The 26068-nt window shown below is 46.0% G+C and overlaps 1 protein-coding gene across 1 annotated transcript in view; it reads left to right on the top strand.

Moving 5' to 3' along the window:
• The window catches only part of LOC119446670 (high affinity nerve growth factor receptor), a 145400-nt gene that overhangs the window by 99397 nt on the left and 19935 nt on the right, over window positions 1–26068 (top strand). The window contains exons 3-5 of the mRNA XM_037711166.2: window positions 4857–4928; window positions 10138–10206; window positions 13906–14075. Coding sequence (XP_037567094.1) covers window positions 4857–4928; window positions 10138–10206; window positions 13906–14075 — 311 coding nt within the window. The remainder of the gene's footprint in view (window positions 1–4856; window positions 4929–10137; window positions 10207–13905; window positions 14076–26068) is intronic.

Genomic DNA, 26068 nt, shown 5'->3' with positions numbered 1-26068 from the left:
ACGCGTCATATACGAGACGTTTATGCAGCCGGACTTCTTTCTCGCTCATCCCCTTGGACACGCAGTGTCATCTGGTGACGCCGCCTCGAAGCCCAAGCGTGACGCGTATTCAGACAAGATGGTGTGAACATAGTTATATGACCCGGGTTCTGTACAACCCAGCACTGGTTAAAGGATTTCTGTTGTCATTGAAGAACGCCACAAACCCAGTATCACATACCGCAGTGACCAAGTGAAAGAGGTTCATTGAAGAGCGACACATATAACCAGTGTAACATACTAAGTGACCAAAGTTGGTCCAACAGGTGGTGTCGAACGAGGCTCCCTCCGCACAGCAGCCCGATGTGGCTGCTGTGCAGACCCATTAGACTGTGGACTGCCCAGTGAACCAAGTTGGCGGAACACTGGTTAAAGACGTAGAAACATACCGGAAAGTCAGTGAAGTATCGTAAGCTTGCAAGCCTAGTATTAAGGAACTGTATTCCCGGCCTATTCGTGGTACATTCTCGATCATGAGCCATCAGGGTAGACCCTGCTGAAGCCTTTCTTATTATGTTGAATAAGTTTAAAAGATTTTGATGCTATAATTAGAAAAATTATTCGGAGTTAAAATGTCATCCTGCTTTGGAGAGTAAATGCGGCACAGCAATATAAAGTTAAACAATCTTGGACTGAAGAACTGAAACTTATAAAGGGATCGAAGGGTGCTCCGACTAGTGTCGCTGTAAATTCCGGGCTTGAGGTTTATATTCAGCGCACGAACCCGGCTGTTATCTCCTTGGGCTCCGCGAGTGAAAAATCACCACCTGTCAAACGCGCGCGACGTTATAACATCAGGAACGATTTGTCGGGAGACCCACCACTCTTCCCTTCAACGATGATAATCCGAGCGACAATGTTAGTGCCGTGAAAGTCGCCGAGATTTAGGCGGCAAGGTTGAAACCTCGGGTTTAGATCTGCGGGTGGAGATGCGTTGGATGCGCGGAGTGCTTGGCCTCCCGCCTTCTAAGTGCGGAGGCGCCTAAGGTCGAGGTGGGCGTCCGGCAAGGATGACGTATACGTCCCGGGGCACGTGAACAAATCGTGAAGCGTGAATTACGTTTCGCGCTATACTAATCAGCGGTGGAGCTCAGTGAACACATTCGGAGAGAAACCAAGCTTTAGGATTCACAAAAGGCGCTACAATGGCGCAGCATTTGTAAGCTCTAGAGAGAGAGAGAGGATGCATGGAAAGGCAAGGAGGTTAACCAGAGACAGTTCCGGTTGGCTACCCTGAGCGGAGGGGTATCATGAAGGCCCTTACATCTCAGGAAACTGAGTTGCGCGAATAAAGCCTTCTGCGCGTAGTTGCTTTGGAACCACTGGCATAGAACGCTTTCTTCGGATAGCGGACGATTGTCCAGTTGGCCCAGCACTGTGTTGGCCCAGCACTTGCCTCTCTGCCTTATAGCGCGGTCAGACACAGATAATGTGTGCGAGCGGCTCGTCCCAGCTGTATCTGTCGCACGTAGGCCTGTTGGCCATTCCAATGAAGAAAGCGTAGTAGTTAGTAAATTATATGCACTGGAATATATTTGAGGTTGAGTTGTTGCGGGAGCTTGCCTGCAAGCTTGGAGCAAGGGGGCGCGCGGGGTGGATAGCTCGAGTTCGTAACGATACCGAAAGCGCGTGCATTAACTCTGTTGTGCGATGGACGAAGAGACGCTGTGTTCGCGGCAAGACACGTGCTCTTTGAATTCTTGCGAACAAGGGTCACAAACATGACGGCCAACCTCGAACTGCTCACCACAACGTAGCGCTTAGAAGGGCATTCGCTGGTGCTTATATAGTTTCCACAAAGATGGGTACCCTTGCCGCCATCTACTACGAAAAATGTGATTTAATTACAAATACCTAGAGGTTACAATAATGCGCTAGCAATATGTCAGCATATTTCAGCTATGTACTCTGGGACCTCCTTCTGTACGTTCATGTACACATGCAGGTTTTTTTACGAATCGAATAAGCTGACCTTAATCCCACCGGTGCCGTCTACACGCCTGTTGTTGCTCTGTCTTACATTGCGTCACGCTCGTTTTCATGAAGAGCGCGCCGGCTATAGCCAAACAGGGTGCGCAGTTGCAAAACTTGATCGTGAATTCCTAGCCCAAATCCGTCCTAGTCACGACGTCTTCCAGGCTACCAATTATCGTCTAATCTTTTATGGGCAGAGCAGGCCCGGTTTCTACGCGGCGTTCTAACAGATAAGTATCGCGCGACAGCAGATGCAAGGCTGAAAGGCGGGCTATTCTAGCTCGGAGCACTAGATCTCTACAGGTCAGCGTAACGCAGGTATTAGGGTGGTGGTTTGTACCGAGCTCTATTGGTCGGGAAGCCCGCAATACGTCGATATCCTCGTCTTTGTTGAGAGTCCAAAGGATTAATCGCCCGGCCACTGAAAAGTGGAGCACGCGGTTCGTGGAGACGACGGGCTGGCGTCGCGAGCGTTGGAACGACGTCGCCGTGGCAGAAAGACAAGAGCAGATACCGGGACTCGAAAGAAGGAGGGGAGGGGGGGCGAACAGCTTTGTGCGTGTGAGCCGGCGGCAGTTCTTGCGAGCGGCTGTAAAGCCGAAGGACAAACGGCGACGCCGTCCTCGCAGTCTCTTTTACGACAACCAGTGCGCCAGTGAAATCTCGTCTTCTTGGTATACTGTCCGCCGCTTCGCCAGATTTTATGCGCGCCAGCACGCTCTGCAGCGGCCAGGCTGATGAATCGCTTGCCTCTGTGTCGGGACTCTTCGATGTAACGAGGAGGTCTTTAGCCGGCATGTCGCTGCGCGTGTCTTTGAGCTCTCTATCTTACGTCTTTCTCTCGTATAGTTCTTGGTACTGTTCTTACGTCTTTCTTCACGTTTGTCTTGTGTATATGTATACGTTCAGCTAAAGTCCAGTGTCGCCACCTTTCTTCGCCGCAGCTTCCGCTATGAACATGAGATCCAGGAAACATATATATGTTTTTTTTAAGTAAAATAGGCTATCTGTTTCTCTGTTCATTTTGTTTTCCTATGTATGTGTGCGCCTTGCAGAACGTCTTCGACGAAGAACTGGGCCCGCGGTTCCGTGCGCACACGGGGGTAGTCATCGTTAGCGACCGGAAAAGCACGAGCATTAAGCCCCGGCCGGAATAAGTGGGCCACTGTTCGGATTTCGTGGATTAACCTACCTGCTTTATATACGTTATTTTCTTTTGCTTTCCTTCAGTCTTCTTCTCTTGCTTTTTTTTTTTTTTTTTTTTTTTTTTCATGCGACTATAGTAGCGCGTTTCGTCGGCGTGAGCCTTTCGTTTTCCTCCGCTTGACGAGGCGACCTTGAAAGGTAAATCCTCAGCGCTGAAAACTCGCTGGGTTTTTTCCGCTCACAGTAAGGGCGTAACTTAAACATTTCCGTGGAGTACTTCCGCCAGCAAACGGAAGGGGGTGTGACAACGAGGGAAGCTTTAACTGTTTAACTAGGAAAGTTTAGTGGTGTATTTAAGCATAGTATGTAGCCCATCGACACAACCTCGACGAAAGACACTTCGCACGTCGCAGGCGTAGTGACGCCGGTGATTAGCTCCTGTGGCGTGTCTCTAAGTGTTGTTTTTGTCGGTGTGCTACGTTAAGTACTGTAGCTAGCACCAACTAACACAACAAGTTCTCCAATAGCGCGTGATCGCCCGGTGAGTAATGGTTGCTGTAGCAATGCCAACATTTAGTAAGAGATGTGGTCGATGCGCTGCTCTCGTATAGTTGAGTTCTCAGCAATGATCTCGCCTCATATCCTCATGTCGCTTCGGCAAACGTAGCAGTCAGCAACTAAAAGCGTCAAGGATCTCGGGTGAAGACATAGTGCGGCACTTACCACACTTATTTGGCCGTGGCCACGGAGAGCAGTAGGTCGACGAAGAAAGAGCTCTTTCCAACATGGCGGCGAACGTATATTGCTCCTTCGGCACGAGCCCCTAGTGCGTTCATGGCTAATGATAACAGCGCAATGAAAATGAAGTCGTAGGCACAACACAAATTTAAACGACTTGAGATAACCAGCTCAGTTTTCTTTTTCACACGGTACCACTGATGTATGTGATGTGGTTCGTCAATCGCCGCTTCAGGTGAGTACTGATGAACTTGCGCTAGCAAGGCCCAGGCTTTACGCGATGTGGTGAAAGCTCTGATTGTTTGATTATTGTCTTGCCGTTATGTTTTCTGATGTGATGCATATATTTAGTCGGGCCTGTGGGCCCCGGCTGGTAGATTAGCAGGTTCTCCGATTGCAATATCAGTTTCTCAGTCCGCACGTCGACGAACAAATGCGTTTTCGGGGGACCAGTCTTGAAACGTAACTCTGGCGAACACATTCGTGACTAATAGACACGCTGCAATTTTTTTTTTTTTTTTTTTTTTTTTTTTTAGATGAAGTGTTAGACGACGTGCAACGCTAGAAGCCCGTTCGCTCACTTGCTTGCTCAGGAAGGATTCTTGCACAGCCATTTCTTTTTCATTGTGCAAATGTTTTCTGCTACGCTTTCTATGGCTTATGGTGACGTCATTTGGGGATCGTTCTGTGACCGTCTTACTTAAGGAATTATCGAAATCAACTTCGTCACCCTATCTTGCTATGGCTCACCTCACACACCAGTGCATTACTCGTGTTCCACTGTTTAGGTAGCTTGCTATCTGTTTCTTTCGAAACTAGCACAATGAAGTAATCATATGTAGCAAGGTCCCGAATAACAAGAGGACTCGTGAATTGTGGCATAGTCACTATGATGCATTTCTTGCTTGTCGTTTATGAGATCGCCTGCATGGTGCCCTTGTTCCGTTTTTTCTTGGCAGGACTGTTCACAAGTGTGGCCTGAAATACGTCTCTCCTAAAGCCTTCCAGTACAACCAGGAAATCCAGAAAATGTAAGTGGTGCCACCGTCATCAGATCTGATAGGATGTCTCGAACTATCTCTTGGCGTATCTGTCTATCGCACTCCAAACAGTGGGTTCTTTTTTTTTTCGTTCTTTTCCTTCTTTTTTTTTTTTTTTCTTCATCCGAGAGGTCGTTCGCACCTGCCAGGCACTTTAAGCGTCGATTTTTTTCAGGGCATTTGATTGTCATATGAACAGAGCCAAACGACCTGAAGAAATAGTAAAATAGTAGAAACCGCCAAATTTTACTGCTCCCCCACGTAGTCACTTTATTTATTTACTTTACTTTAGATTTTATTTTATTTTAGAAGTCGGAAAGCAATTGGTTCATTTTATTAAATTATGGAGGTTTTACTGTGCTCTAGCATCGCTACTGACAACGTAGAATGCGCATAATTTCAGGCTGCGAAATTTCCGCGTCCATACTTCAGCCGCCGACATTTCACGATAGTATATGCAACAGTCCTCGTCGAACATTGCAATTTACAGCAGTCGAGTCAATCACTCCGCGATCAAGATAAAAAAAGACGCGAAGCCGAAATCAACCACCCTTACTGCGAAGCAGACAGGCGCGCCAAATTTAGACGGAGATATAGACGCTGTACGGCCGTTTTGACATATATGCCGCCGGGCCGCCTTCGCATTATTCTGACAGACTGTGACGTGAAGGCACTCCCCCCGCTTTCAAATACGGCTATTGCTCTCGCTCAGCGTGCAAAGCCTGACGCCTCAGAGCAAGGCCGCGCGAGATCGCAATGTGAACGAGTTAGGACGATGTTGCTGAAACATTTCACGGACACAAACTCGGCAACAAGGATAGCATTTTTTTTTCTTTACTGTCTTTCTTTATTTTGCAAGAAATTCACTCCCAGTGTCTCGTCCAATCGCCGAAAATGAAAACAGAGGATGCTGCGAAAAAAAAAATCTGGCGTCGTCGGCCGAGATCGTGGACCGTATATGAGAAAGTGCACCTGATCTCGATGTAACAAAGGGCTGTGCTTTTCCGAGACTCCATTACGCACGCTGCGCAAGCTATAAAATAAAGTCCGCGCCTCAAGATTGGAAGCGCGCCGACGGCAGAGCCCGGGTACACTGCTTCATTTTAACAAAAAGCCTGGTGCGGAAACGGATTCAAGCCTGCGACAGCGCCGCATGAACTCGCTCCCCGTCATATATTTCTGTTTCTTTTACTCTCTCCTTGTTTTTTTACTTTTTCGGGGAATCGCATATCGCTCCTGCGCCCGTCGACGCTATCTGTACGTCGCCGTCAACCTCTGCGCTGAATCTACTGGGCACTCACCCCCCGATTCCCGCTACGGGACTGCCTCCCGAAAGGTCTTTCTTTTCTACCGAAAGCATATCTCGCTCGCGAAAGCCAATTCACTCTCGGGGAAACGACAAACGAGCGGCCCCGACGCAGGGGTCATCAATTCTTACGCGACCTTGAAAATAACGCGCTCGGACCTGACAGCGACACTCCCATTTGCTCGTCGACATTGAACAACGGCGACCCGCGGACCGAGGCCGTTGTTTTCATTAATTCCGCCGTCTTCCTTAGAGGGAGGGAGAGAGAGAGGGCGTGTTAAAGAGTGAGGGGGAGCGTAGGCGATATCGAGGCGACATGGGACGACCGCCTCGCGATAGCCTCGGCGTCCGTTATTTCCACAGGGATCTCCCGCGTTCTCAATAAGCGGGGAGTTCCGAAGCGCGGACGTGCTGTGTTTGCGGCCGAACACGAAGGAAGTCGCGGCTTGCTTTGCCTTCACGCCGTCCTGCTACGAGCGAAGTCGATCTAGCTTGCTTCGGCCGCTCTATGTGCGCATGCGTTAGGGCGAGATCGTTTCGAGGAAGCTTCGCCGAAATGGTGGAAACGCGAAATGGTGGAAACGTCCTACACCTTCAGCACCCGCTGTTACGTTGCCTTCGTTTATATTGACATAAGCAGACCACACGTCACCCGGTCGTTACGCCTCGTAACCCAGGGATACTAATTCTCTAGACATAAGGATTTGTTGGCTTTAGCGAGAAGTGGGATATGGTAGCTTGGCGTGCTGCTTCTCCCTAGTGAACGACGAAATATATGAAGCAACATTTGCATACACTGATCCACCGCGGCACAAACACCGTGCGCGCACAACGCATGCGCATCAAGGCAAACGTAGTCGCACGTTCCAGACGTCACACGAAATGTCGCTCAATCCTGCTGCCCCTATAAATGCCGGAACCACCTTCGCTCGGCTCGAAGCGCGGCAAAAACGTCCGTGGGTCTAATAAGTGATCAAAGCTCGAGCCTCTGCTAAACGTCAACGTTCCGAGAGAATGAGATGAACTGGAAAGGGGATGTTCGTTTAAAGCCTAATCTGAGCAAAAATGAAGCCTCAGAAGGTGGTGAGACTGTTTCAGTGGGTGAACTTGTTTTCATCAACGCCTGTAGGATAATTGTTAGCAAACGTCTGTTATACAGCTGCACCATCCTCGTGTGACAAGGTGTAGCCAGCACAGCCCCCTGTTACCAAAGCTTCCTTACTTAATTACGTGAGTAAAGAAGCGGAGTTGTCGAAACCTCATCACAAGGTTCGAGTGTCTCATTTGTTCAGGATTAGTCGAAACAAAATCTGCACGCTTTGCCTCCCCTCGTCAATAGAGGTATCTCGTCGCATTTTTTCGTAAGCGCGAACTCACCCTATTTGCACGTTCGTGCCTCTTACGTCAGTTTCAATGCCCTTCTCCCTATAATGAGTAGAGTAAGCAATCGAATGTGTGCTTGGTTTAACTATTTCTCCTTCTCTCTCTCTCTCTCTCTCTCTCTCTCTCTCTCTCTCTCTTTCTCTGCGTTAAAAGACTTTATGGGAACACCTCTAATGCTTGCTTCATTAAAAACATTGAAGGGTGTTAATCTCAATGCCTTTGGACAGATGCTACTTCTTAGTACAAGCTGAGACCTGTTATTTTCAAACCTGTTAAAGGCGTGCCATGGTAGCTATTCCCGCCAGTTCTCACATTAGTGTAAGCGATCAAGCTCGCTGCTGAACCTCCTCTTTCAAGGTCGTCTTTAGAGCAAGACCATTTCAAATAGAGTACTCAAAGGGGTATTCAGGCCCATTCCAGGAGCGGAGCTAAGGGTGCGAAAGAGCTGTTTTTGAAAACGTTAGATCGCTGTTTCTCTCTAGCTTCGGTGCGACATGTCTCTGAAATCCATGAAGCTGCCTTGTGTTCACGCTCCGACACGTGTCGGGCAACGAAAACGGTCTCTCTTCCTAGCAGCGCAGCTGCGCTGTGTCAAAAAGCAAACTTTACGCTTGCGAGAGGGTTCTGTTGCTTTCACGGTGTCGGTTCAGATTTCGCACGACTGAATGCAAAAAAAAAAAAAAAAAGATTTAAAAAACGTTTTTCAATAAGTAGCTTTCTAGAGCGTAACTATAACCTGTGTTTAGGTCCACTTTGCGAGATAAGACTTTGTATCAGTGTTTTTCTGTTTGTCCAAATCGTGCGAACATTGCTGTGCAAAATAAAAATGCTATGTTAGACAACTTTCTTCTGAAACCAATGCTTACAAATTGTGCGATGCGTTTGCCATTACCTTACGAAAAGGTCATTCAAAAGCAATGCAAGTTTACCGAGTTGGCATGAACTAAGCGCCTTGAAAAGCTCCCGTCTCAATTGTTTTTTTTTTCCTGCTAACCATTCAAGAAGGTAGTCAAAAACTAGTAATCATCACCGAGCTTCAACTTATTATTTGAGCGGTTGTTTAGTGCGCGGGCTCGTTTACTGGAAATCCGTAAGAAACGATTATTAAATGGCCGAATTTGTTGTCACATCCCCTGTTTATTAGCGTTACAAAGATCATATATCGCAAATTGTGAATGATGTCTATTCGCTAGCTGTGCCCGCAAGGTCGTTCTTAATATGAAAGAGAATAAAGTAGAAGGGGGGGGGGTAGTGTGCGAGACTAGATTTATGCGAAACACATTAGGACGCTTACACAGACGCGCACACGAATGCACAGATAAACACAAAAAGAGGTATCCCTAATTTCGTTTCCCGCCGATATGTTAGATGTCAACTATAACGCAGATAGTGGCCATTCACTAAAGTGTTTACGCGGCACAACTAAACCATCAATAGCTTATTGATTCATATTCCATATAAACACGGATCTCTGCTCAGACTTATTTGCGCCATTTAATGGTTTGAAATTCAGGATATTTCGCGACTTGATCAAGGAATGTCACTGTGCTTCGAGCATTTTACGCAGCTTTTTTTTTATCATTCCTAAATATTTTCTGGGATTCTTCTGTTAATGTCTTTCAACTGCCTCATATTTCAGAAACAGCAAACTTAAGCAACAACGTTGTAGTTATTTGTGGCCTGGTGCTCCGAAATAATGAGGGTGCTTCGATCCGCGTGTTGATTCCTAAACGTCTTGTCAGCAATAGAAAAAAAAAATTAAAATAGAAATCACGTGAAGTACGAGTATGTTGCATGCAAAGCACCGCAAAAGGGTAAAGAACGCAGAAAGCGAAAACTGGTTCAGCCACTTCTGGCACATTTTGTGTGATTGTCTCTCGCCTCCAACCGATGAAAGGCATCGTGAACGCGAGTAAACAGTTACACTGCAGCACTGCAATAAAAGAACGTGGGGAGATATGCGAGACGACAAAGACAGAGGAGCCAACACATGCACAGGCAACGCACGCAAACTAGGTCAATCGTTCACGCTCTTCAGACAGCGAATAGCCGAAGCAGCATTCCGGCCGCATATAAATAATATGCCCCGCAGAACACATGCGCTTACATATACGCGTATATCAATATATGTCCGGTTTCACAATGTGCGCGAGGGAAGTGATGGCTTCAGCAGCCAGTTATCGCTGCTATGTAAAAGCGATGCACATTACAGCCCGCCTCGTCTTTTATCGACATTTATTGCTTGCCTGAAACATTTATTATGTGCATATCTGTCTGTGGTGTCCGACTTACCCTCACATTTGTATGTCGCATGGGTCGGAACTGCTGCGTATTTAAAGCCGAGAAAACGTCCTTTGAATGAGTCTGTTCCATAAGCAATGATGGCCTATAGACTGTGTGCTCTTTCAGAAACGTGGTATACAATGTCCGAATCATGAACACTGTTACAGATGGCTTGACACACTCCGAAACTGGGTGTGATATTTTTACTCGTCTTTGGTTCTATTTCAGCGATCTAAGGTTCAACCAAATAGAAGCGATCGCCTGGACTGCCATCGAGGGACTACAAACTATAGAGCTGTAAGTAAGGTTCCTGGCTTTTGCGCGGCCAGTTGGTGTTTAGAAGTTCAGAACTGCTTTCAGATCCTACAACTTGTCGAGGGTTTCCCAGGGCAAATACAGTCACATGCAGCTTCACTAAGCCTGAGGGCTCTTCATCACAGTGGCATATTTATAGAACTCAAACAGGCACTTGTTGAACTCTAGAATACGGCCTACAACACAAATCAGCTTACAAGAGGGTACATGGATACCAAAAAGGGCAAACACAGTTGAGCCCGTAATTTATGAAAACCAATATTACCAATTTCTCGATTTTACGAACAAACTCAAATTGCCAAAATTATTGCTATTCGGTTTAATGTGTTTACGAATTAATTTCTACGAAGACAAGTTGACCATCGCTTCCGATTTCACGAAGCCGCTCACAAATAAAAAAGAAAAAAAAAGCTAGAAGTGCCACAGAGAGAGCTACGCAAACTGCAGCTGTGTTTTTGCTTTTCTAGAAATGAAAACAAAAACACAGCCGCACTTAAATCAGCCCGTCTATTCTCACTTAATTTATTGTAGAGTAAATAGTGCATACATCACCACCGCGACTGCTTGAGGGTGATGACGCACTCGTGAGCTCCTGCAGGGCAGCTGTAAATGTGATTACGGCATACTGTAGCAGTACCTAGTAAGTTTCTTTCTTTTTTTTTTCGTTGGCTTTGTAGCTAACCAGAAACTTGTTTGGTAGATATGGGATTCACGATTTTACGAAAGCTTGACCATTCCGCGTCGACTTCGAAAAATTGGAGTATATATATGCACAATAACGGAAGTAACCGTCGAAATTGTCAGTGTTGACTGAGGAACACATGTGCAATCTTATATCAGTTACAATCGTTACATATTCAAACACGCGGTATACACATGATTTTTCACCTTAACTGCAGCGCATAAACGGAATTAAAGGAATAAATTGATGACACTGGCTTGAGCGTATATTATTTCATTTTTTTTTAAGGGGAAGACTTTTCTAAGAGCTCAGATCAAGAGTTGCGTTCTTACAAGTTGCCGGTATTATTTCATTAAAACAATAGTGGTTTGAGGTTAGATGCGACTAAACTGTACGTCAGTGACAAGGTAGAAGCATAAAAAATGTCAAAATCATTAACAGTACTTTATGGAGACCAGAGGTCTATGACGCCATCATAACAAGCTGGATGCTCGTAGTGAAATGACCTCAATATGATAAGCTTAACTATAAAGCGGTTCGATTGATGGCGATGTTATTGTCAAAGGCCTATTACTTCTCTCAATGGGGTCAAGCTTTCTTCAGTCGCACTATTTTTAACACGAAAGTGTTTTATGCCGGGGTCCACCAAGACTTCACTGACGTATTTCCGTCACGGAAATACGTCATAGAACATAATACAAAGAAAGAAACCAGAAGAAAAAGTTCCACAAACATGCAAAATTTGGAAATCGAACCCACGATCTCTCGGTCCGCGACGATAGATCGCCGAGCGTTTAACCCATTGCGCCACAAACGCATTTGCAGAGAGCTACACAGACGCGCCTTATATATCTAACACTCCTCCGTGTACCCGCGCTCTTGCTCGGGGCGGTGCCGCCGCCTACGAGCAGAAAAGAGAAGTACTGCATTATGACACTAACGCGCACCGACAGTGAACGCTTCGGTGGTCTCAGCACTACGACGCCTCGATGCCAGCATTCGAAGGGACGCTGGCATCAAGAAGCACTACCAACGCCACCTAGGTGGCGTTCACCGTACTCAGCACAGCGGAGCGTGGCCTCCGAAATTAGCTCTGAAAATGTTTCTGAAGTTGATCGCGGAGGCTGCAATTACGACGCGCTGTACGCGCTGATTTGACTCGGTGACGATTCAGGTACGTGCTTTGTCTTGCGCGTTGTATTAGTGTGTCAGTTACGTGCTTCGTCTTTCGCGTTGTGCTAGCGTGTGCAGCGTAGTGCAGCTTCCATATGCACGACGGTTGCTCATGGTCATCGACGTTGGTAGTCGTGATGGAGGAGACGTGCCACCAGGCGTCAGCGTGGGTGCATCAACGCCTAAGGGCGCTTTAGCCACAAAACACCAATAGACATTATATATCAATGTGCAATAAACATTACACTACTTCTGTGAAGACACGTTTCACTTTCGTGTTCTATACCGATTCCTATATAAGAGGGATCAACCACATTTTTTTTTTGTCACAAATTTATTCATAATTTAGAAGAATGACATCTGCTTGCAAAGTGTACTTCACGCGTAAAATGCTATGATTGTAACACGATGTGGTTGTTAACATGTTGTCTCAAGTGCGGCCAAAGTAAGTATGGATTTTTTCTTTTTTTTTTTTTTGCAATAAACGAATACAATTCTCCATTCAGTTTTAACTGTTGTCTTCAGCGCTTTAAGGGAAGCTCGAACGGTTACTTTTCAAGATGTGCTTTCTGTGTCTGCCTACACGCCATCGTCTTGCTTTTGATCACCTTGCTAAAGAATGCGCTGCATCATGTCCTTCGACCAGATCAGATGCGGGCAAGATATGGTCCAAGAGCCAACTTCGACTCTCCATCTGAGCCCCAGCCGGACCACCGAGCCCAATCCGTTTCCTCTAAATCTATCCGCCTACTGATTTAAAGCAACATATTACACATCTCATGACCCTCTCACTTCTACACGTGTCAACAAAAAAGTAACAAGAAACAATTAGCATAAATACGAAACAAAATAAGTTAACTCACCTCATTATAGCGGATAGCATCTTCCTCGGCAACTTGGCCCGGGCCTCTAGACCAACCCCTGTGCCTCATGCGGGCCCTCTAGAACAAGAATTTCCCAAGCGTGGGCTAGATCAAACAATGGTGAAAGTAATTAGCTCATCTGCGCACCCCACATCCTCCCCGACGTCCCTGCGTTCTTCGTTTCCCCGTGATTCAGCGTTGAAAAGCATTTATCTGGCAATAACTTCAATTAAGGAAACCCATTGTTCTGTGGTACAGGAAGTACAGCGTTCCTCATCTAAATTACAGGTTCCTCCAGGGATAGTGCAATTTCTCGGACGGGTTAATTCCACTCAATGAGCACTCGCGCCGGACCGGGGCAGAGGTTTCGCTGATTAGGTACCTGCTTTATTAGACCTTAGAGTCCTTTTCGTCGCATGCTGTCGCGGTCTACTTGATTACTAAAGTATGTAATACACAAAAAAATATCGAGGTGCCTACAACGCACTTGTATAATCTCGCTTTCTGTCATTGCCCGTATAAGAAGTGTTTCCTTTAGCTATAAGTAAACCTAAACGCGGTATACCAGCGCGCCAACTAAATAGTTGCAGGTGCATTTCAAACAACGGAAACAAAATAGAAATGTTGGTCTGTCCTAAATGAACCGCTGACAACCCAATCACTGCTGAGATATTTCTAAATATCATTGAGTGGAGAGAGAAAGGAGAAATTATGTGCAGGGGGTAAACAACAAGAAGGGGCACGACAAGAATAAAGACAAACTGATAGGCACGACAGCATGTACTTGAGATTGAGTTGCATCGAAAGGCATTTCCTCAAGAGTCCTCCTCCTCACCCACCCTGAGCTGTTTTTTATTATTATTGTTATTATTCGGCACATTCCGTCTCGGCAGCGGTTCTTAGCGACGAAGTATTCGCAATCACCGCGTTTCACGTGGTTCGCCTCCTGTTCCACCCCCGCAGGCTGATCAGCGACAACAGGCTGTCGTGCAACTGCAGCAGCAAGTGGATCCAGCAGCAGATCGCGCGCAACAGCAGCATCTTCGGGCCTCTGGGCAACAAGATCGAGTGCTGGCCGCCAGATGGCAGCGCGCAGCCGCTGCTCCTGGCCACTTACCCCATCACCGGATGCGGTAAGTGCACGCGACACACTGTAGCACTCGGCCTTGCTCCTTCTCCTTGCTCCTTCTCCTTGCTCCTTCTCCTTGCTCCTTCTCCTTGCTCCTTCTCCCATAGGAGGAAGCACCACGTCAGGGTCTCTCTACACTCGAACACACTGGAACGAAGAAACTGCATTGCTCGGAACTCGCCTAGTCCATTTTGATTGCGTTTGCTGCATTTGACGGAAGCGCACTTTTGTTTGTTTTGTTTATGATCAAGGCCGAAGGGCACTGTTCAAGATCATTGCCGGCAGACGGCGAGCGTAAGGAGAAGAGAAGGAAGAAGAGTAACGGCACGAGCAATAGAATAAAAAGATGGAGTGCTTGGGCTAGGGCTCGGGTCTTTATTACGTGACATTTCTTTTGGTGCCGGTATTACGGAGGTGTGGTGAAGCGGGAGGCATAACTGCAAGAGAGAGACATGAGGTGGGGAAGGCAGGGAGGTTAACCTGAAGAGAAGCTTGTGGTTTGCTACCCTACACTGAGGTAGGCTAAACGAAGAAGTGGCTGTGATCTTGCGTTGCTGAGCTTGATATCACGGGTTCAATACCGACCGAATTTCTATGGAGGCGAAATGAAAAAAAAAAAAAAAAACGCTCGTATACGTAGTTTCAGGTCCATCTTAAGAACCTCAGGTGATCAAAATTATTCTGAAGTACCCGACTGTGGCCTACCTCGTAAACAGATTGTAGTATTGGCAGATAATTTAAATTTAATAAGATATTAATAATTCCTAATTGTGTAATGTTAGCTGATGCCTTGCGAAAGAGTTTGTAATCAACAATGGCGGCTCTGTCTCTAAGAAAATGGCTCCATTCCTACAATGTTCTGAGAAAAAAAACTAAGACTGACTGAAAGTGTCAGCATTGTCAGTTCAATTTCTACCCTGGCGCGATGATGGATGCGACGCGAACGTAATCAGGTTGAATAATGGTGTCACTTAAAAGGGAAGAACGGTGATACAAAGTGGCGAAACCGGGTCAAACGTGCAGTTGTTATACGTGGTGCAAGTGGTGGAAGCACTAGATTAACTTTCTTTGAGGTTATGCTAGCAGCAAGGTAAAAAATTGAAATAATTCAGATTATCTGCACTGAATTACTTTGAACACACGCCAGCGGAAAAAAAATTGACTTTTCATGATAGGGGTCCTACATGGTTTAAGCATAATCTATTTTGGGCACACTAATAATTTTGCAAACTAATAATGTTAAAGATGATGACAGCTTCAAAGATAATAAATAGTGCTTTTAGAATTATTTAATTTTTCTTTGTCGGGAAGTATATTTTAGAAGAGTTAACGAAAACCAAAAAAAAAAAAAAAAAACAGGAAGCAGGACCTTTACGACCCTCTAACTTCGAAACAAACACATATCAATAGAGTAAACTGCATCAATTAGGACGTATGAAGCAAAAAAGATTGGGATATTATGCAAAACTATCAAATATACTACTAATTTTTTAACAGAGCTTGTGCAGAGCTTGTGGAAATTGTGTATTAATTGCGTGTAAGCTGTAACCCAATATACGGTGTATGTCCGCTTTGAACGATCTGATATATAAGCTTGTAGAATTAAGGTAGCTGTTTTCGGTGCGGATTTGCGAATATTTCAACTCCGTGCTTGATTTTTTTTTTTATTTAGGACTTTGTCACACGTTTCGTGCAATATTTTACGCGATACAGAGAAAATTTTCTTTCTAACAGGCTTTAGAATTGAACTATTTCCCTTAAATGCAAGAAATGTGTTCAGATGCATTCAGTAATTTTCTAGTGAGGGCATGTCTGTCTTGCCCGACGTCTCTCATAATCCCTGGTTCCACTATTGCAATAAATAAGAAATGGGTGATGAGAAAGACTGTTTTATTGTAGCGCTTTCTCGTATAATCTCTTGTTCTTTAACCATTCAGTAATTAATTTTTATGGTAAGGCCCGTGACAAAATAGGTACCAAGATTTATACTTTGTGTATTTTAACTTCAGAAATGACATAACGTTTCTTTTTTTTAATCGTTGCTTCTCCTATGATTATCGTTTCGAGCGGAATTGTCATGTCAGAGCAGAGGCTGGTCACCCTATTCTTACAGTTACTAAAAAAAATATCTCCAATCACATCGAAATAAATCAATCGAAATCCAGAAAAACGCTTTTATTTGGAAACCGATGATCTAATATTTTATTAAAACTTTAAAACATTAGTCTTCACTACAAAACAAATGAAACAAACAGCGCCTACTGAAACAAATTCCTTTCCTGTTGCGCATGAGTACTGGTCCCCGCCAGTTCTAGGACGCCCCGTTTGTGTATGCACTAGATGTTGTTTCAGTTGCATAATGTGGCTCGTAAAAACATTCATTAGTTTAACGGCACAACGTGACGAAGGAAGGATATTTTTTTTCGAACTCGTCTTCTGAAAAGACAGAAAAACGCTTTTTTTTTCTCGCAAGTTCTCTCGATAAAGAGAATTCTTTCCACATTTCTCCCAGATTTCTCCCAGATTTCGCGAAGAAACCTCGTAAATGGAAGGCTCGTACAACGAAAGCAATAATCTTGGAAACTTTTGCAAGGCTCGGTCCGCCTGCAGCAAGCAACACCCCTCCTCCTCCTCCTCCTTCTCCTCGGTCAAACCTAAGTTTTAAGCCGGGTGACACGACAGTGGTGCAGGTTACGATGTCTGTTAATAGCTCTTATTTTTATTTATAACGGAGTCTCAAATCATTGCTTTCTTCTAACTATTGCAGAGCTACGCCCTGTGTAAACTTCCTTAGGCAGATCTCGCATGTGGAAGTAGGTCGTAAGTATCATTTTACAAAATCACGTGTGTCGCTCTAAAGTGTCTTGAAAGCTGGGAAAACCTAGAGAGCAACGTGCTGCTGGCAGATCTCCGAACAGAATACCAGACAATGATGCACTACCGTTTATTCTGGTGTATAAGCAACCGACAGAACGAGCGCGGCCTAGAGGGTAGGAAGGATGCTTCCGTGTGCTTCGGCTAAATCTGGGCCATCTTCCATCATCTCAAACCGCGGCGTGCCGAGATACTGCTCAACCAATCTGGCGCGTTTTGTTCTGCTTTCACTTTTTCATCGTACGTTGCGCAACTAACGGAGAGGCTGGTTCGCGTCAGACTCACGTCACGTGGTGACCCGAGGGAGTGACAACGCGTTAAATAGCTAGACCGGAGCAACGAAAAGACAACCAAGGACATTGCGCTCTACCTCCTGGAATGCTTCGAGCACCAGGCGGAATGAGGTTTTCTTAGCGTATGTCACGTTAGCTTTTACCGAATCGACAAGCCAAAGTTGTCACGTGCAATCGAAAGTAACGCAAGAGGCCACTGCGCGGCGAGCCGCCCGCCCAACTTGTTTGCATAACAGGTAAGTACCCTTTACAGACTTGCGGAACCGCAGTAGCCTTGAGCACATCACTTCCATTTAATCGCCGGCGAAGGGTTCCAGCGCGAGTTGGAGAAGCCGCCAGGCTTGGTTGAAATCCTTCATGCCAGCCCACTGACGGTGCACACTAGCTGTGCCAAGCTATAGGTATATCGCGTCGTACGTCAGCGATGATTTACCGCCATGCTTATTTTGCTGCTCGCTTTCTGCTTAAGTACACACGAAAGAAAAACAAAACTCTCCCCGGCTATTCTAAGCACCGGTTGCAACTACGGATGCCGGACTGGCAGTCGCTAGCGGTAACGCAACGCGCGGCACACAGGTTAACTCGCGCGTGTTTATTTTACCGAACGGCCGTCGCCATTTGTATATGTAGGCTGCACGCTGCGTTGTGGATTGGCTCTCCTTGGCCGCTTTCGCCCGTGGACCGTGCAGTCGGCGGGAACAGCGTCCGCAGTCAAGTTGAGAGGCCGACTTCAAAGGGCGTCGCAGCTGTTCACTGGACACGACGACAACGGCTCTCTCACGAAAGGACGCTGTAAAGACACGCGCGTTTGCAAAAAGAAACAAAAAGGAATAGAAGAAGCACTGAATGCTAAACAGTAGTTTACCACTTAGCCAAGGCGTCCGATTTCGCAAAAGCCTTTAGTTTAGACAGGGCTCAGTAAGGACTCGTTCTAAGCCACGCTTTCGCAACGTGGTTACGGTTTGTTTCATTTCTTCGTGTCTTACATATGGCTAAAAATCCACCTTTATCAGGCCCGACAGTTTACCCTGCTACCACTGCATGCGTGTGTCCTTCCGTTTGTCCGCATATCTGTGCGTGAGTGCATGGTTGTTTCGTTCGTGCCTAAAAATTATGGCATTCTTATTGTTTGCGTCCTAAATATTTCCTCGAAGGAACGGTTGAAGAGTAATCACTGAAAACTGAGTACAGGGCGCATAATATATAATTTGTTTCCGAAGCTAGTTTTGGCGGCAGACATGTAAAGTAAAAACAATGCTTTATGCGTGCGTGCGTGCGTGCGCGTGCGCGTGTGCGTGTGTGTGTGTGTGTGTGTGTGTGTGTGTGTGTGCGTGCGTGCGTGCGTGCGTGCGTGCGTGCGTGCGTGCGTGCGTGTGTGTGTGTGTGTGTGTGTGTGTGTGTGTGTGTGTGTGTGTGTGTGTGTGTGTGTGTGTGTGTGTGTGTGTGTGTGTGTGTGTGTGTGTGTGTGTGTGTGTGTGTGTGTGTGTGTGTGTGTGTGTTTTAGTACCGAAAGAGGTACAAGATTGGGAGATATAAAGAGATATGTGCCAAAATGGCTCAATACTCACGCAGAGCTCAAAATTACCTAATTAAAATTGATAATGTAGACTACTATTACAAGACAAAAAAATAATAACACCGATCGACTGAATACTAGGACAACAGGGACAAAGGACACCCTTCCATCACAATCTACAAAGCGCGTCCTGACCACGACACCATGAATGGAATGTGTTGTACTACTTGGTGAGGTTCTGCCGGCAACATTGCTATCCACACTGAATTAGGCCGGCGCTCGTAGCTGCGTGGTGCAGTTACACTGTAAGTGTGGAACTCCACAATTTTCTAAATGTAGCAGTGTGACTTTGGACGAGCACATAAACCGAAAACCAGACAAGTACAATCGCTGACTTTAAACTGGATTTTCCGTGGATAAGCACTTTCAGTCGACGATCATAAGCAAACAAGTACGCTTGCCCTTGTCACATTTTGAATCACGCAGAACAAACTAGACCAATCATTGATGTTACTAAGCCGCAACTTAATTTGGGCTCGCACGTGTGGCAGTTATCACATACGAAATTTCTTTAAACCCTGGTATTACTAAACAGACATTGACCCGAAGAATTTCCTCGAATAGTAAATAAAAAATATAAATCAGTGCTGAAAGTGGGTCGGTGTGTCCTGCAAGCGCCCTGAAACTGTAATCGCAGAGAGAGATGCGTTGAGCTGAACTGATTCATATTTTACATGCAAGTATACACGTGCACGTGATGTGCAAAGGAAAACAGAAAAAGAAATGTGTATTGACACGCAGCTTGACTGGCCCCTCTTCTTCATAACTTTAGCAGAACAGACGACATCTACTGAAAATTTTACTTTACAAACGTAGGGCACACCAGTGACAACAGTGCAGCATTATGTAAAGGAACATTACGATTTCAAGATACATTGGTAACTTACATAAATATCAACAGAGAAATGACACCAAGATATGGCGTTGTGCTGCACAGCGCTAGGACGCAGGTTCGATGCCCGGCCGCGGCTGCCGCATTCAGAAGGGGGCGGGATGGAAGGACGCTAGTGTACCGTGCTTTGGGTGCAGGTTTCAAAAGCCCAGGTGGTCAGAATTGATGCGGAGTTTAACCACGACGTCTCTCATAATCTACCGGACAGTTTGGGTGACTTAAATACGAAAACTCTAAAATAAATAGTTAAGTAATATGTTTCAAAACAAATCGCGTAAGAAAAACCGTAACTATATTATACTAGCGTACTGTAGAAAGAAAGTTCTTTAGCTTACTATAGAAAGCAATGTTTGCAGCTCTCTTTCACTGATATCGAAGTTCTTTAGTGTAGCCGCAGGGCAATCTGTAAGCCGTAGTTAGAAAAATTTACACAAGAGACACCAAGCGTGGAGCATTCGTTCCGCGGCCTCTGGGATATTCCGATTCACGTCGTTCATTCCGCCGCCGGTCGATGTGGCCATTGACCGGCGCGAGAAAAATGAGGGCGCCGACGACGACAACAGCGACAACATCCGGAAAGACTCGGACGGAATCGACTTCCGGACGCGATGTCGCCGGACTCGGCCCGTTGGACGACCGCCAACGGAACGGTACCTTTCCCGCGGGCGGTTTAGGGCCCAAACGTGGCTCCGGCACTCTCTCTAAACAAGCGGAACACATGTCGACGCGGCGCCGACCACGGCGTGAGGCCGCGGGCGCATTTAGCACTCCGCGAAAGAACTGCGCACTCCTTGCCTTGCGAGACTGGGTCAATCGACGCGTCCTGTCGGGCACTGCCGGTTGTGTAAACAAGACACGCGATACGAGAGAGCTCGATCACGTTGCACTATACATGGATTTACTTCTGGGAAGTTGATACTTTATTCCTTTGTCGAGGCTTATATATGAGTTGCGACAACGTGTGAAACTTCATTTCACTTCAGTTTATTCCATGCTCTAAAGATATGGGACTGAGAGAAAAAACTGCAGTTTCGTCCATAATGCGAAGCTGTGACGCGATAGGTGGCGCAGTATTAGCGCTGTAGGTGTTGCACTATTTCGTGCGGTGTCAGTTGGAGTAAGCATTCGCAGATGCGCGCGAACAATCTCCTTTCGAGAAGAAAACGAAAGCCTTATTCGATTGCGACGTGCCGTATGCAAAAGACAACAGCAGCAACGACAACGGCGACCGCTCTACAGGGAGTCCCAACTATCATGCACCAAGATTTAAAAATATGTATACGTAAATGCCACGTAGCTGGACAGAACCGAGGTAATGTTGTTTGCCGTCGTTTATAAATAATCAGATTATTTTTTGCATTCCGCTTAATTACATAATTAGTCTTAAGAGGAAATTTTAGCTCGGGCTCAACTCTGATGCGGCCTATTCAAATACATGTAAAACGCGGAAACGCTTTTCTGAGATAACCACTGGCCCGATTTTAATGAGATTTGTTGCATTTGAGAGATGAAATTAAATTCCGGTGACTGTTGAAGCGGTATTTTGATTTAGGCCCTGGTTTTTTTTTTTTAAGAATATTGAAAAAATCGAAAGTTCGAAAAAAAAAATAGAAGCACGAAGTTTACAAATTAATAGCTCTACATCAATAACAGCTATCACGGTTCTGTAAGCGGCGTCCATTAGATCGTTCAAAGTGGACAAATTCGATTTGTCAATTTATATCTCGCGTGAATTCGTTACGTTGTGTAGAAGGGTTCTGCAAAAGCTGTATTTCCATATTACTAAATGTTTTTTTTTATATTCATGGGTAATATATTAATTTTGTCCGCTTTAGATGTACTATTAGATTCAATGCACATAATTGTGATATCATTTTTTATTGCTCACTTACAGAGTTATAAACGGGATAGTTTCGTTTTCTGAAAATTTGCGATTTTGCCAATTTTTATAAAACATTGACGACCTAAATAAAAAATTCCAAACCAACAGTCACCAAGCTTTAAGTTTTTCTTTTAAATGCAACAAACTTCGTCAAATTTGGTGCCGTGGTTGCAGAGGAAAACGAATTCTCCTTTTACGTGTATTTAGATAGGAGTACCCGAGCTAAAGATTCCTCTTAATAAATAATCTACTTCTCAAATATTATATTTATATGAAAAGTGTCAATGAGAAAATAGTAGAGCAACATGAAAACTCCAGATACAGCTTTCTGTTTCTCAATGCGTGCTCCATAAAAGTGTTTTTCCGAGCCTGAAAGATGCCCGTGAATACACGCAAAGTGTCTCGAGCGGCCAGTCGCGCGGCAATTTTGCGTGTATTGGCGGGCTTCTTTCACGCTCGGAAAAAAACACTTTTATATAGCACGTATTGAGCAACACAAAACTGTATCGTGAGTTTTTCATGTTTCTCTATAATTAGTGACATTAGTCACTAATAATATTCATTCATTCATGGAGGACGTGCTGCCGCACTGGCACGTAGTGCCTAAGAAATAGCCCGCACGACGTCACCGGTCACTTCCGACTCCCACAGTGGGGCAACAGCAGTCCGGCCTTCGAGATTATTGCGCGACGCACTGTTGCAACAACCTCCTGGGCTGCAACAGAGAAAAGCCGCAATCTCGTGTGCTAAGCAAAACCTGATGCAAACACGAAAATTCTTCGCTGCGTTACGAGGCCGGATCGCACTAAATTGTGTTTACTGTGTTTATACATTACCTTTTTCGGGATGAGGCCAGCACACGCTTTCCGCAAAGAACTTCGCGTTTTTCGCGCACCGAAGAGAACGGCCGATTATGGAACGGCCCTCCTTTCGGTCGCCGTGTTAGGGAGGGGCCCGTGAGCTTCGTCTCGTCCACCTTATTCGCGCTGACGAGAACGCGGTGCCCGAGGGGTCCTTCACCCTGCGGCGACGCGAAGGAGCGCCGGAAGCCCTCGCTTGTCGCGACCAAAGTGCCGCGTCACGTACGCGCATCGCGATTCCGCTCCGAACGTGACAGGCGGCTGCTCGGCCGGAGTCCCAGCCGGAGGCCAACGCCTTCCTGCAGGCAGAGACGGGCTCGGTACGGCTTCGCTCGATGTTTGCAGCGCCACTAGGAACTTCGACCTTGCCCTCGTGAACTCTGCCTATATCGTAGCAAACATCATGACGCTCTGTTAAGAAAATTTAGACGAGACACGTCTGGTCGAAAAATGAGAAGGCCAACAAACGTTTTCACAATGTTTCGTTGTATCGTTTATTTTCTGTTTGATTTTTCTTTCACTTGGGTTTCTCGAACAGGCATCTCAATGGACAGTATGATGCCGCTGTTGACTGCTTCAACGTATGTCGTGAAGCAACTTGGAGGTGAAGGGCCGACCATGGAAAAAAAAAAAGAAAGACATGGTTGATCCCTCTTTCATAGGAGTCGGTAGAACACGAAACATGTCTTCACAGAAGCTGTTGCGTGTCTGCTACGTGAACTCACGGTCCGTTGCAACAAAAGGTGCACGACTTGCGGGTCGACGACCGTACTGCAGGTTTGCTTGGCGCACGGCGTCCTGTTGAACACGTGAGGCAGAACGCGCGAAGGCGTTCTAGTTTACAAGTTTTAGATCTGGGTACCTTATGTGAAGAGAAAGCATAATTCACGCGTTCGTGCCGGCGTCACATCCTTTACAGGAAGTTGATGGTGTACACCGGCATAAAACACTTTCCTGTTAAAAACAGCATCGCTGAACTGATCCAAGAAAAAAGAAACAGTGTAGCGCTGCTCGCGATGTATAATGGTACTGCGTATAAAATGTAACCAATACAGAATAATATATTTCGTCCTTTACTTACTCAACGCAACAGCATATCGAAAGTGCTAGTGAGGATTGGTTTGTGAATGCGAAAAGGGCCACCTCATTCGGTCGCCACTGTTCAACTTCTGCCACTTCTGCCAACTTCTGCCAACTTCTGCCAACACAACCACTTTGAGGGCGAATCTGCAGTTTAAACTTACCGCTCGAGCTTTAACCTGAACTGTGTCCGTATAGAGTCTGTACACGCCGTGTTCGTTTGCCAACCCTTCGGGGTTTCTCCAACTCGCTTCTCTCACTCAGCTTGCGTACATGACCATTCATTTTCCTATCTCTCCTCCTCATCCTCCCTCTCGACTCGGCACATCCATCCCGGTGCTCCAAATGAACTCGTTTGCTGCATCGCAGTTCGCGTGAAAGGGACCTGTAGCTGGGAGGGAAGGGCCTGTGGAGAAGTCCCCAGCTGGCCCCGTCGCCATGTTTCCGGCCGCTTCGCTCCGCCACCGTCGATCACCTCTCGTCCAGTGAAAAAAGGTTCCACTCTGCTGCCCCCGAGGCGACGCGTCGCGAACGTTGGCGCGTTAGCGTGAAGCCCACCGTCGCCGACTGTCAAGAGCGGTGCGCGCACCATTAGCGACAGCGTGCCTGCCTGCCTGCTTGCCTTCTGGCGTTTTCACGCCGGGTGCATCGCTTCTGTGGAGTGATGGCTGCGTCTCACGGCAGGCCACCGCCTGCTCGGCCAACTGCTCGCGTGGCCCGGTCCTGGCCTCGGGCATCCGTTCTTTCGGTCTTTCCACGCTCCTCACTTTATGCTCTCCAAGAGACCGTTGTGCGCTCTCAAGGTTAGCCGCGTAGGGCGCCACCTTAAAGGCTGCATTCTCGGAAATGCAGCGCCAGAGAAGCCTCCAGAAGTCGTGCTCGTTCTTTGCCTTGCTCTATTCAGAGTGTATACGCTTATCAAAAGCGAGTGCTATATATATCTTGTTCGAACTGCCCCGAGGAACCATGACAACGCTGTCCTTTCTTGTTGCCAAGAGGGATTATTTAGGTAACATCTTGAAGAACAAGAAGGAAAAAAATTAGGCAGACATTCTCCACGGAGGAATTGTCATATGGTGCGTAGCAATATTCTTTCTAATCATTACTTATGAAGCCTATACTCTACCCTTGAAGCCATGAATGCTGTATCTTAAGAGAGAAGCAGCTCCAAAGAATACCACACACACTTTGGCAACCTCCCCAGTAAACTCGTTTTTGACACCAATTTTGTGTTTAGTAAATGAAAGAAATGTTCTTGTAGTGTTTTTTTTTTTTTTTCCTCGCGCAATTTGCCCGTCGTCACACTTGCCTTCGTTCCAACGCGTCCTCTTCAGAAGCTTCTTCTAATGAGTCATGAGTATGCATGAAGTTTAGTATCGGGAGGCGCCTGTTTTAGTTTATGTTTATCTAAGAATACAAAGCTTTTGGAATGAGGCAGTACATATATTGGAGACATGATAATTCCAACTTAGGTTGTTAGTTATTGTAACACCCAAATATTTATATTCGTTAACTTCAACAACAGGATGAGTAGGAATACTGTAAGGAAACATCAACTAATTGCTCTTCTTGGTTATCTCCACGTAAAGTTTTTTTTTTTTTTTCTTCATTAAGCCTCATGTGCCATTTTTCACAGCATGAGTAAATGTTGTTAAGGTTAATGTCAAAAGTTCCTGATCCTCTCGGCGAACAATCTTGTCATACAAAATGCAGTCGTCTACAAGTAAAATAATTTTTACTGGCGCTTTATTAACATTAACGATATCATTAATGTAAAGCAGCAACAGGAGTGGTCCCAGCGCACTACCTTGCGGTATTCCGGAAGTAACCGGTAAATGTGGCGAGTAGTGAGCATTAACGGAAAACATTTCATGAGCAAAATGTGGAATGCGCAAGAAAAAGCGTGACTATTCGTCAGGGTTCATCGGCTGCCTGACTCCTCTAATATTGAGAACAGAATCGTTCCCAATGTGTCCATCAATTTACGGTCTCTGAAGAAGACAAGTAGCCAGTTATAGAATTTGGTACTTCCCATAGATACAAGACGCGTGTCGCTTCCCGCGTACTGTTTGTATATGTTGTTGGGGGGCTTCGTTCTCTGCCGAAGAGTCGCACACACCATAGGGCAGGTTGCGCCGCATAGACTGGGCCACAAACTGAACGTCGCACTCATTGGATGCCTCTCCATCTGTGCACAAAGCGCTCCTTGAGCCTCTTCTACAGTTTATTTGCTCCTGTAACATTTTATTACCTTTTTCTTTACCCCGACAGAAGATGGCCATGGAAGCCAAGTTGTGCTGCACGCATCTAACGAAACACACAAGATGAAAACACGATCAGACATACGAGATGACGCGGAAATCGTGTGTGGGATCGTGTTTTCTTCTAGTGTGTTTCGTTAAATCTTTAAGCACCAACTACCTTACACATAAACGTTGAAATGATAGCCAATGGGAGATCTTATGTGGTTAACCTCCCTGTCTTTCCCCTTGTTCACTCTCTCTCTTTCAAACCAGCGAGGTTGAATAGATGCATATGCT

This window comes from Dermacentor silvarum, chromosome 3, assembly GCF_013339745.2.
Source record: "Dermacentor silvarum isolate Dsil-2018 chromosome 3, BIME_Dsil_1.4, whole genome shotgun sequence".
NCBI classification, from domain to species: domain Eukaryota; kingdom Metazoa; phylum Arthropoda; class Arachnida; order Ixodida; family Ixodidae; genus Dermacentor; species Dermacentor silvarum.
The sequence above is the reverse complement of the archived record's forward strand: the minus strand, read 5'-3'. Positions and strand labels throughout refer to the sequence as shown.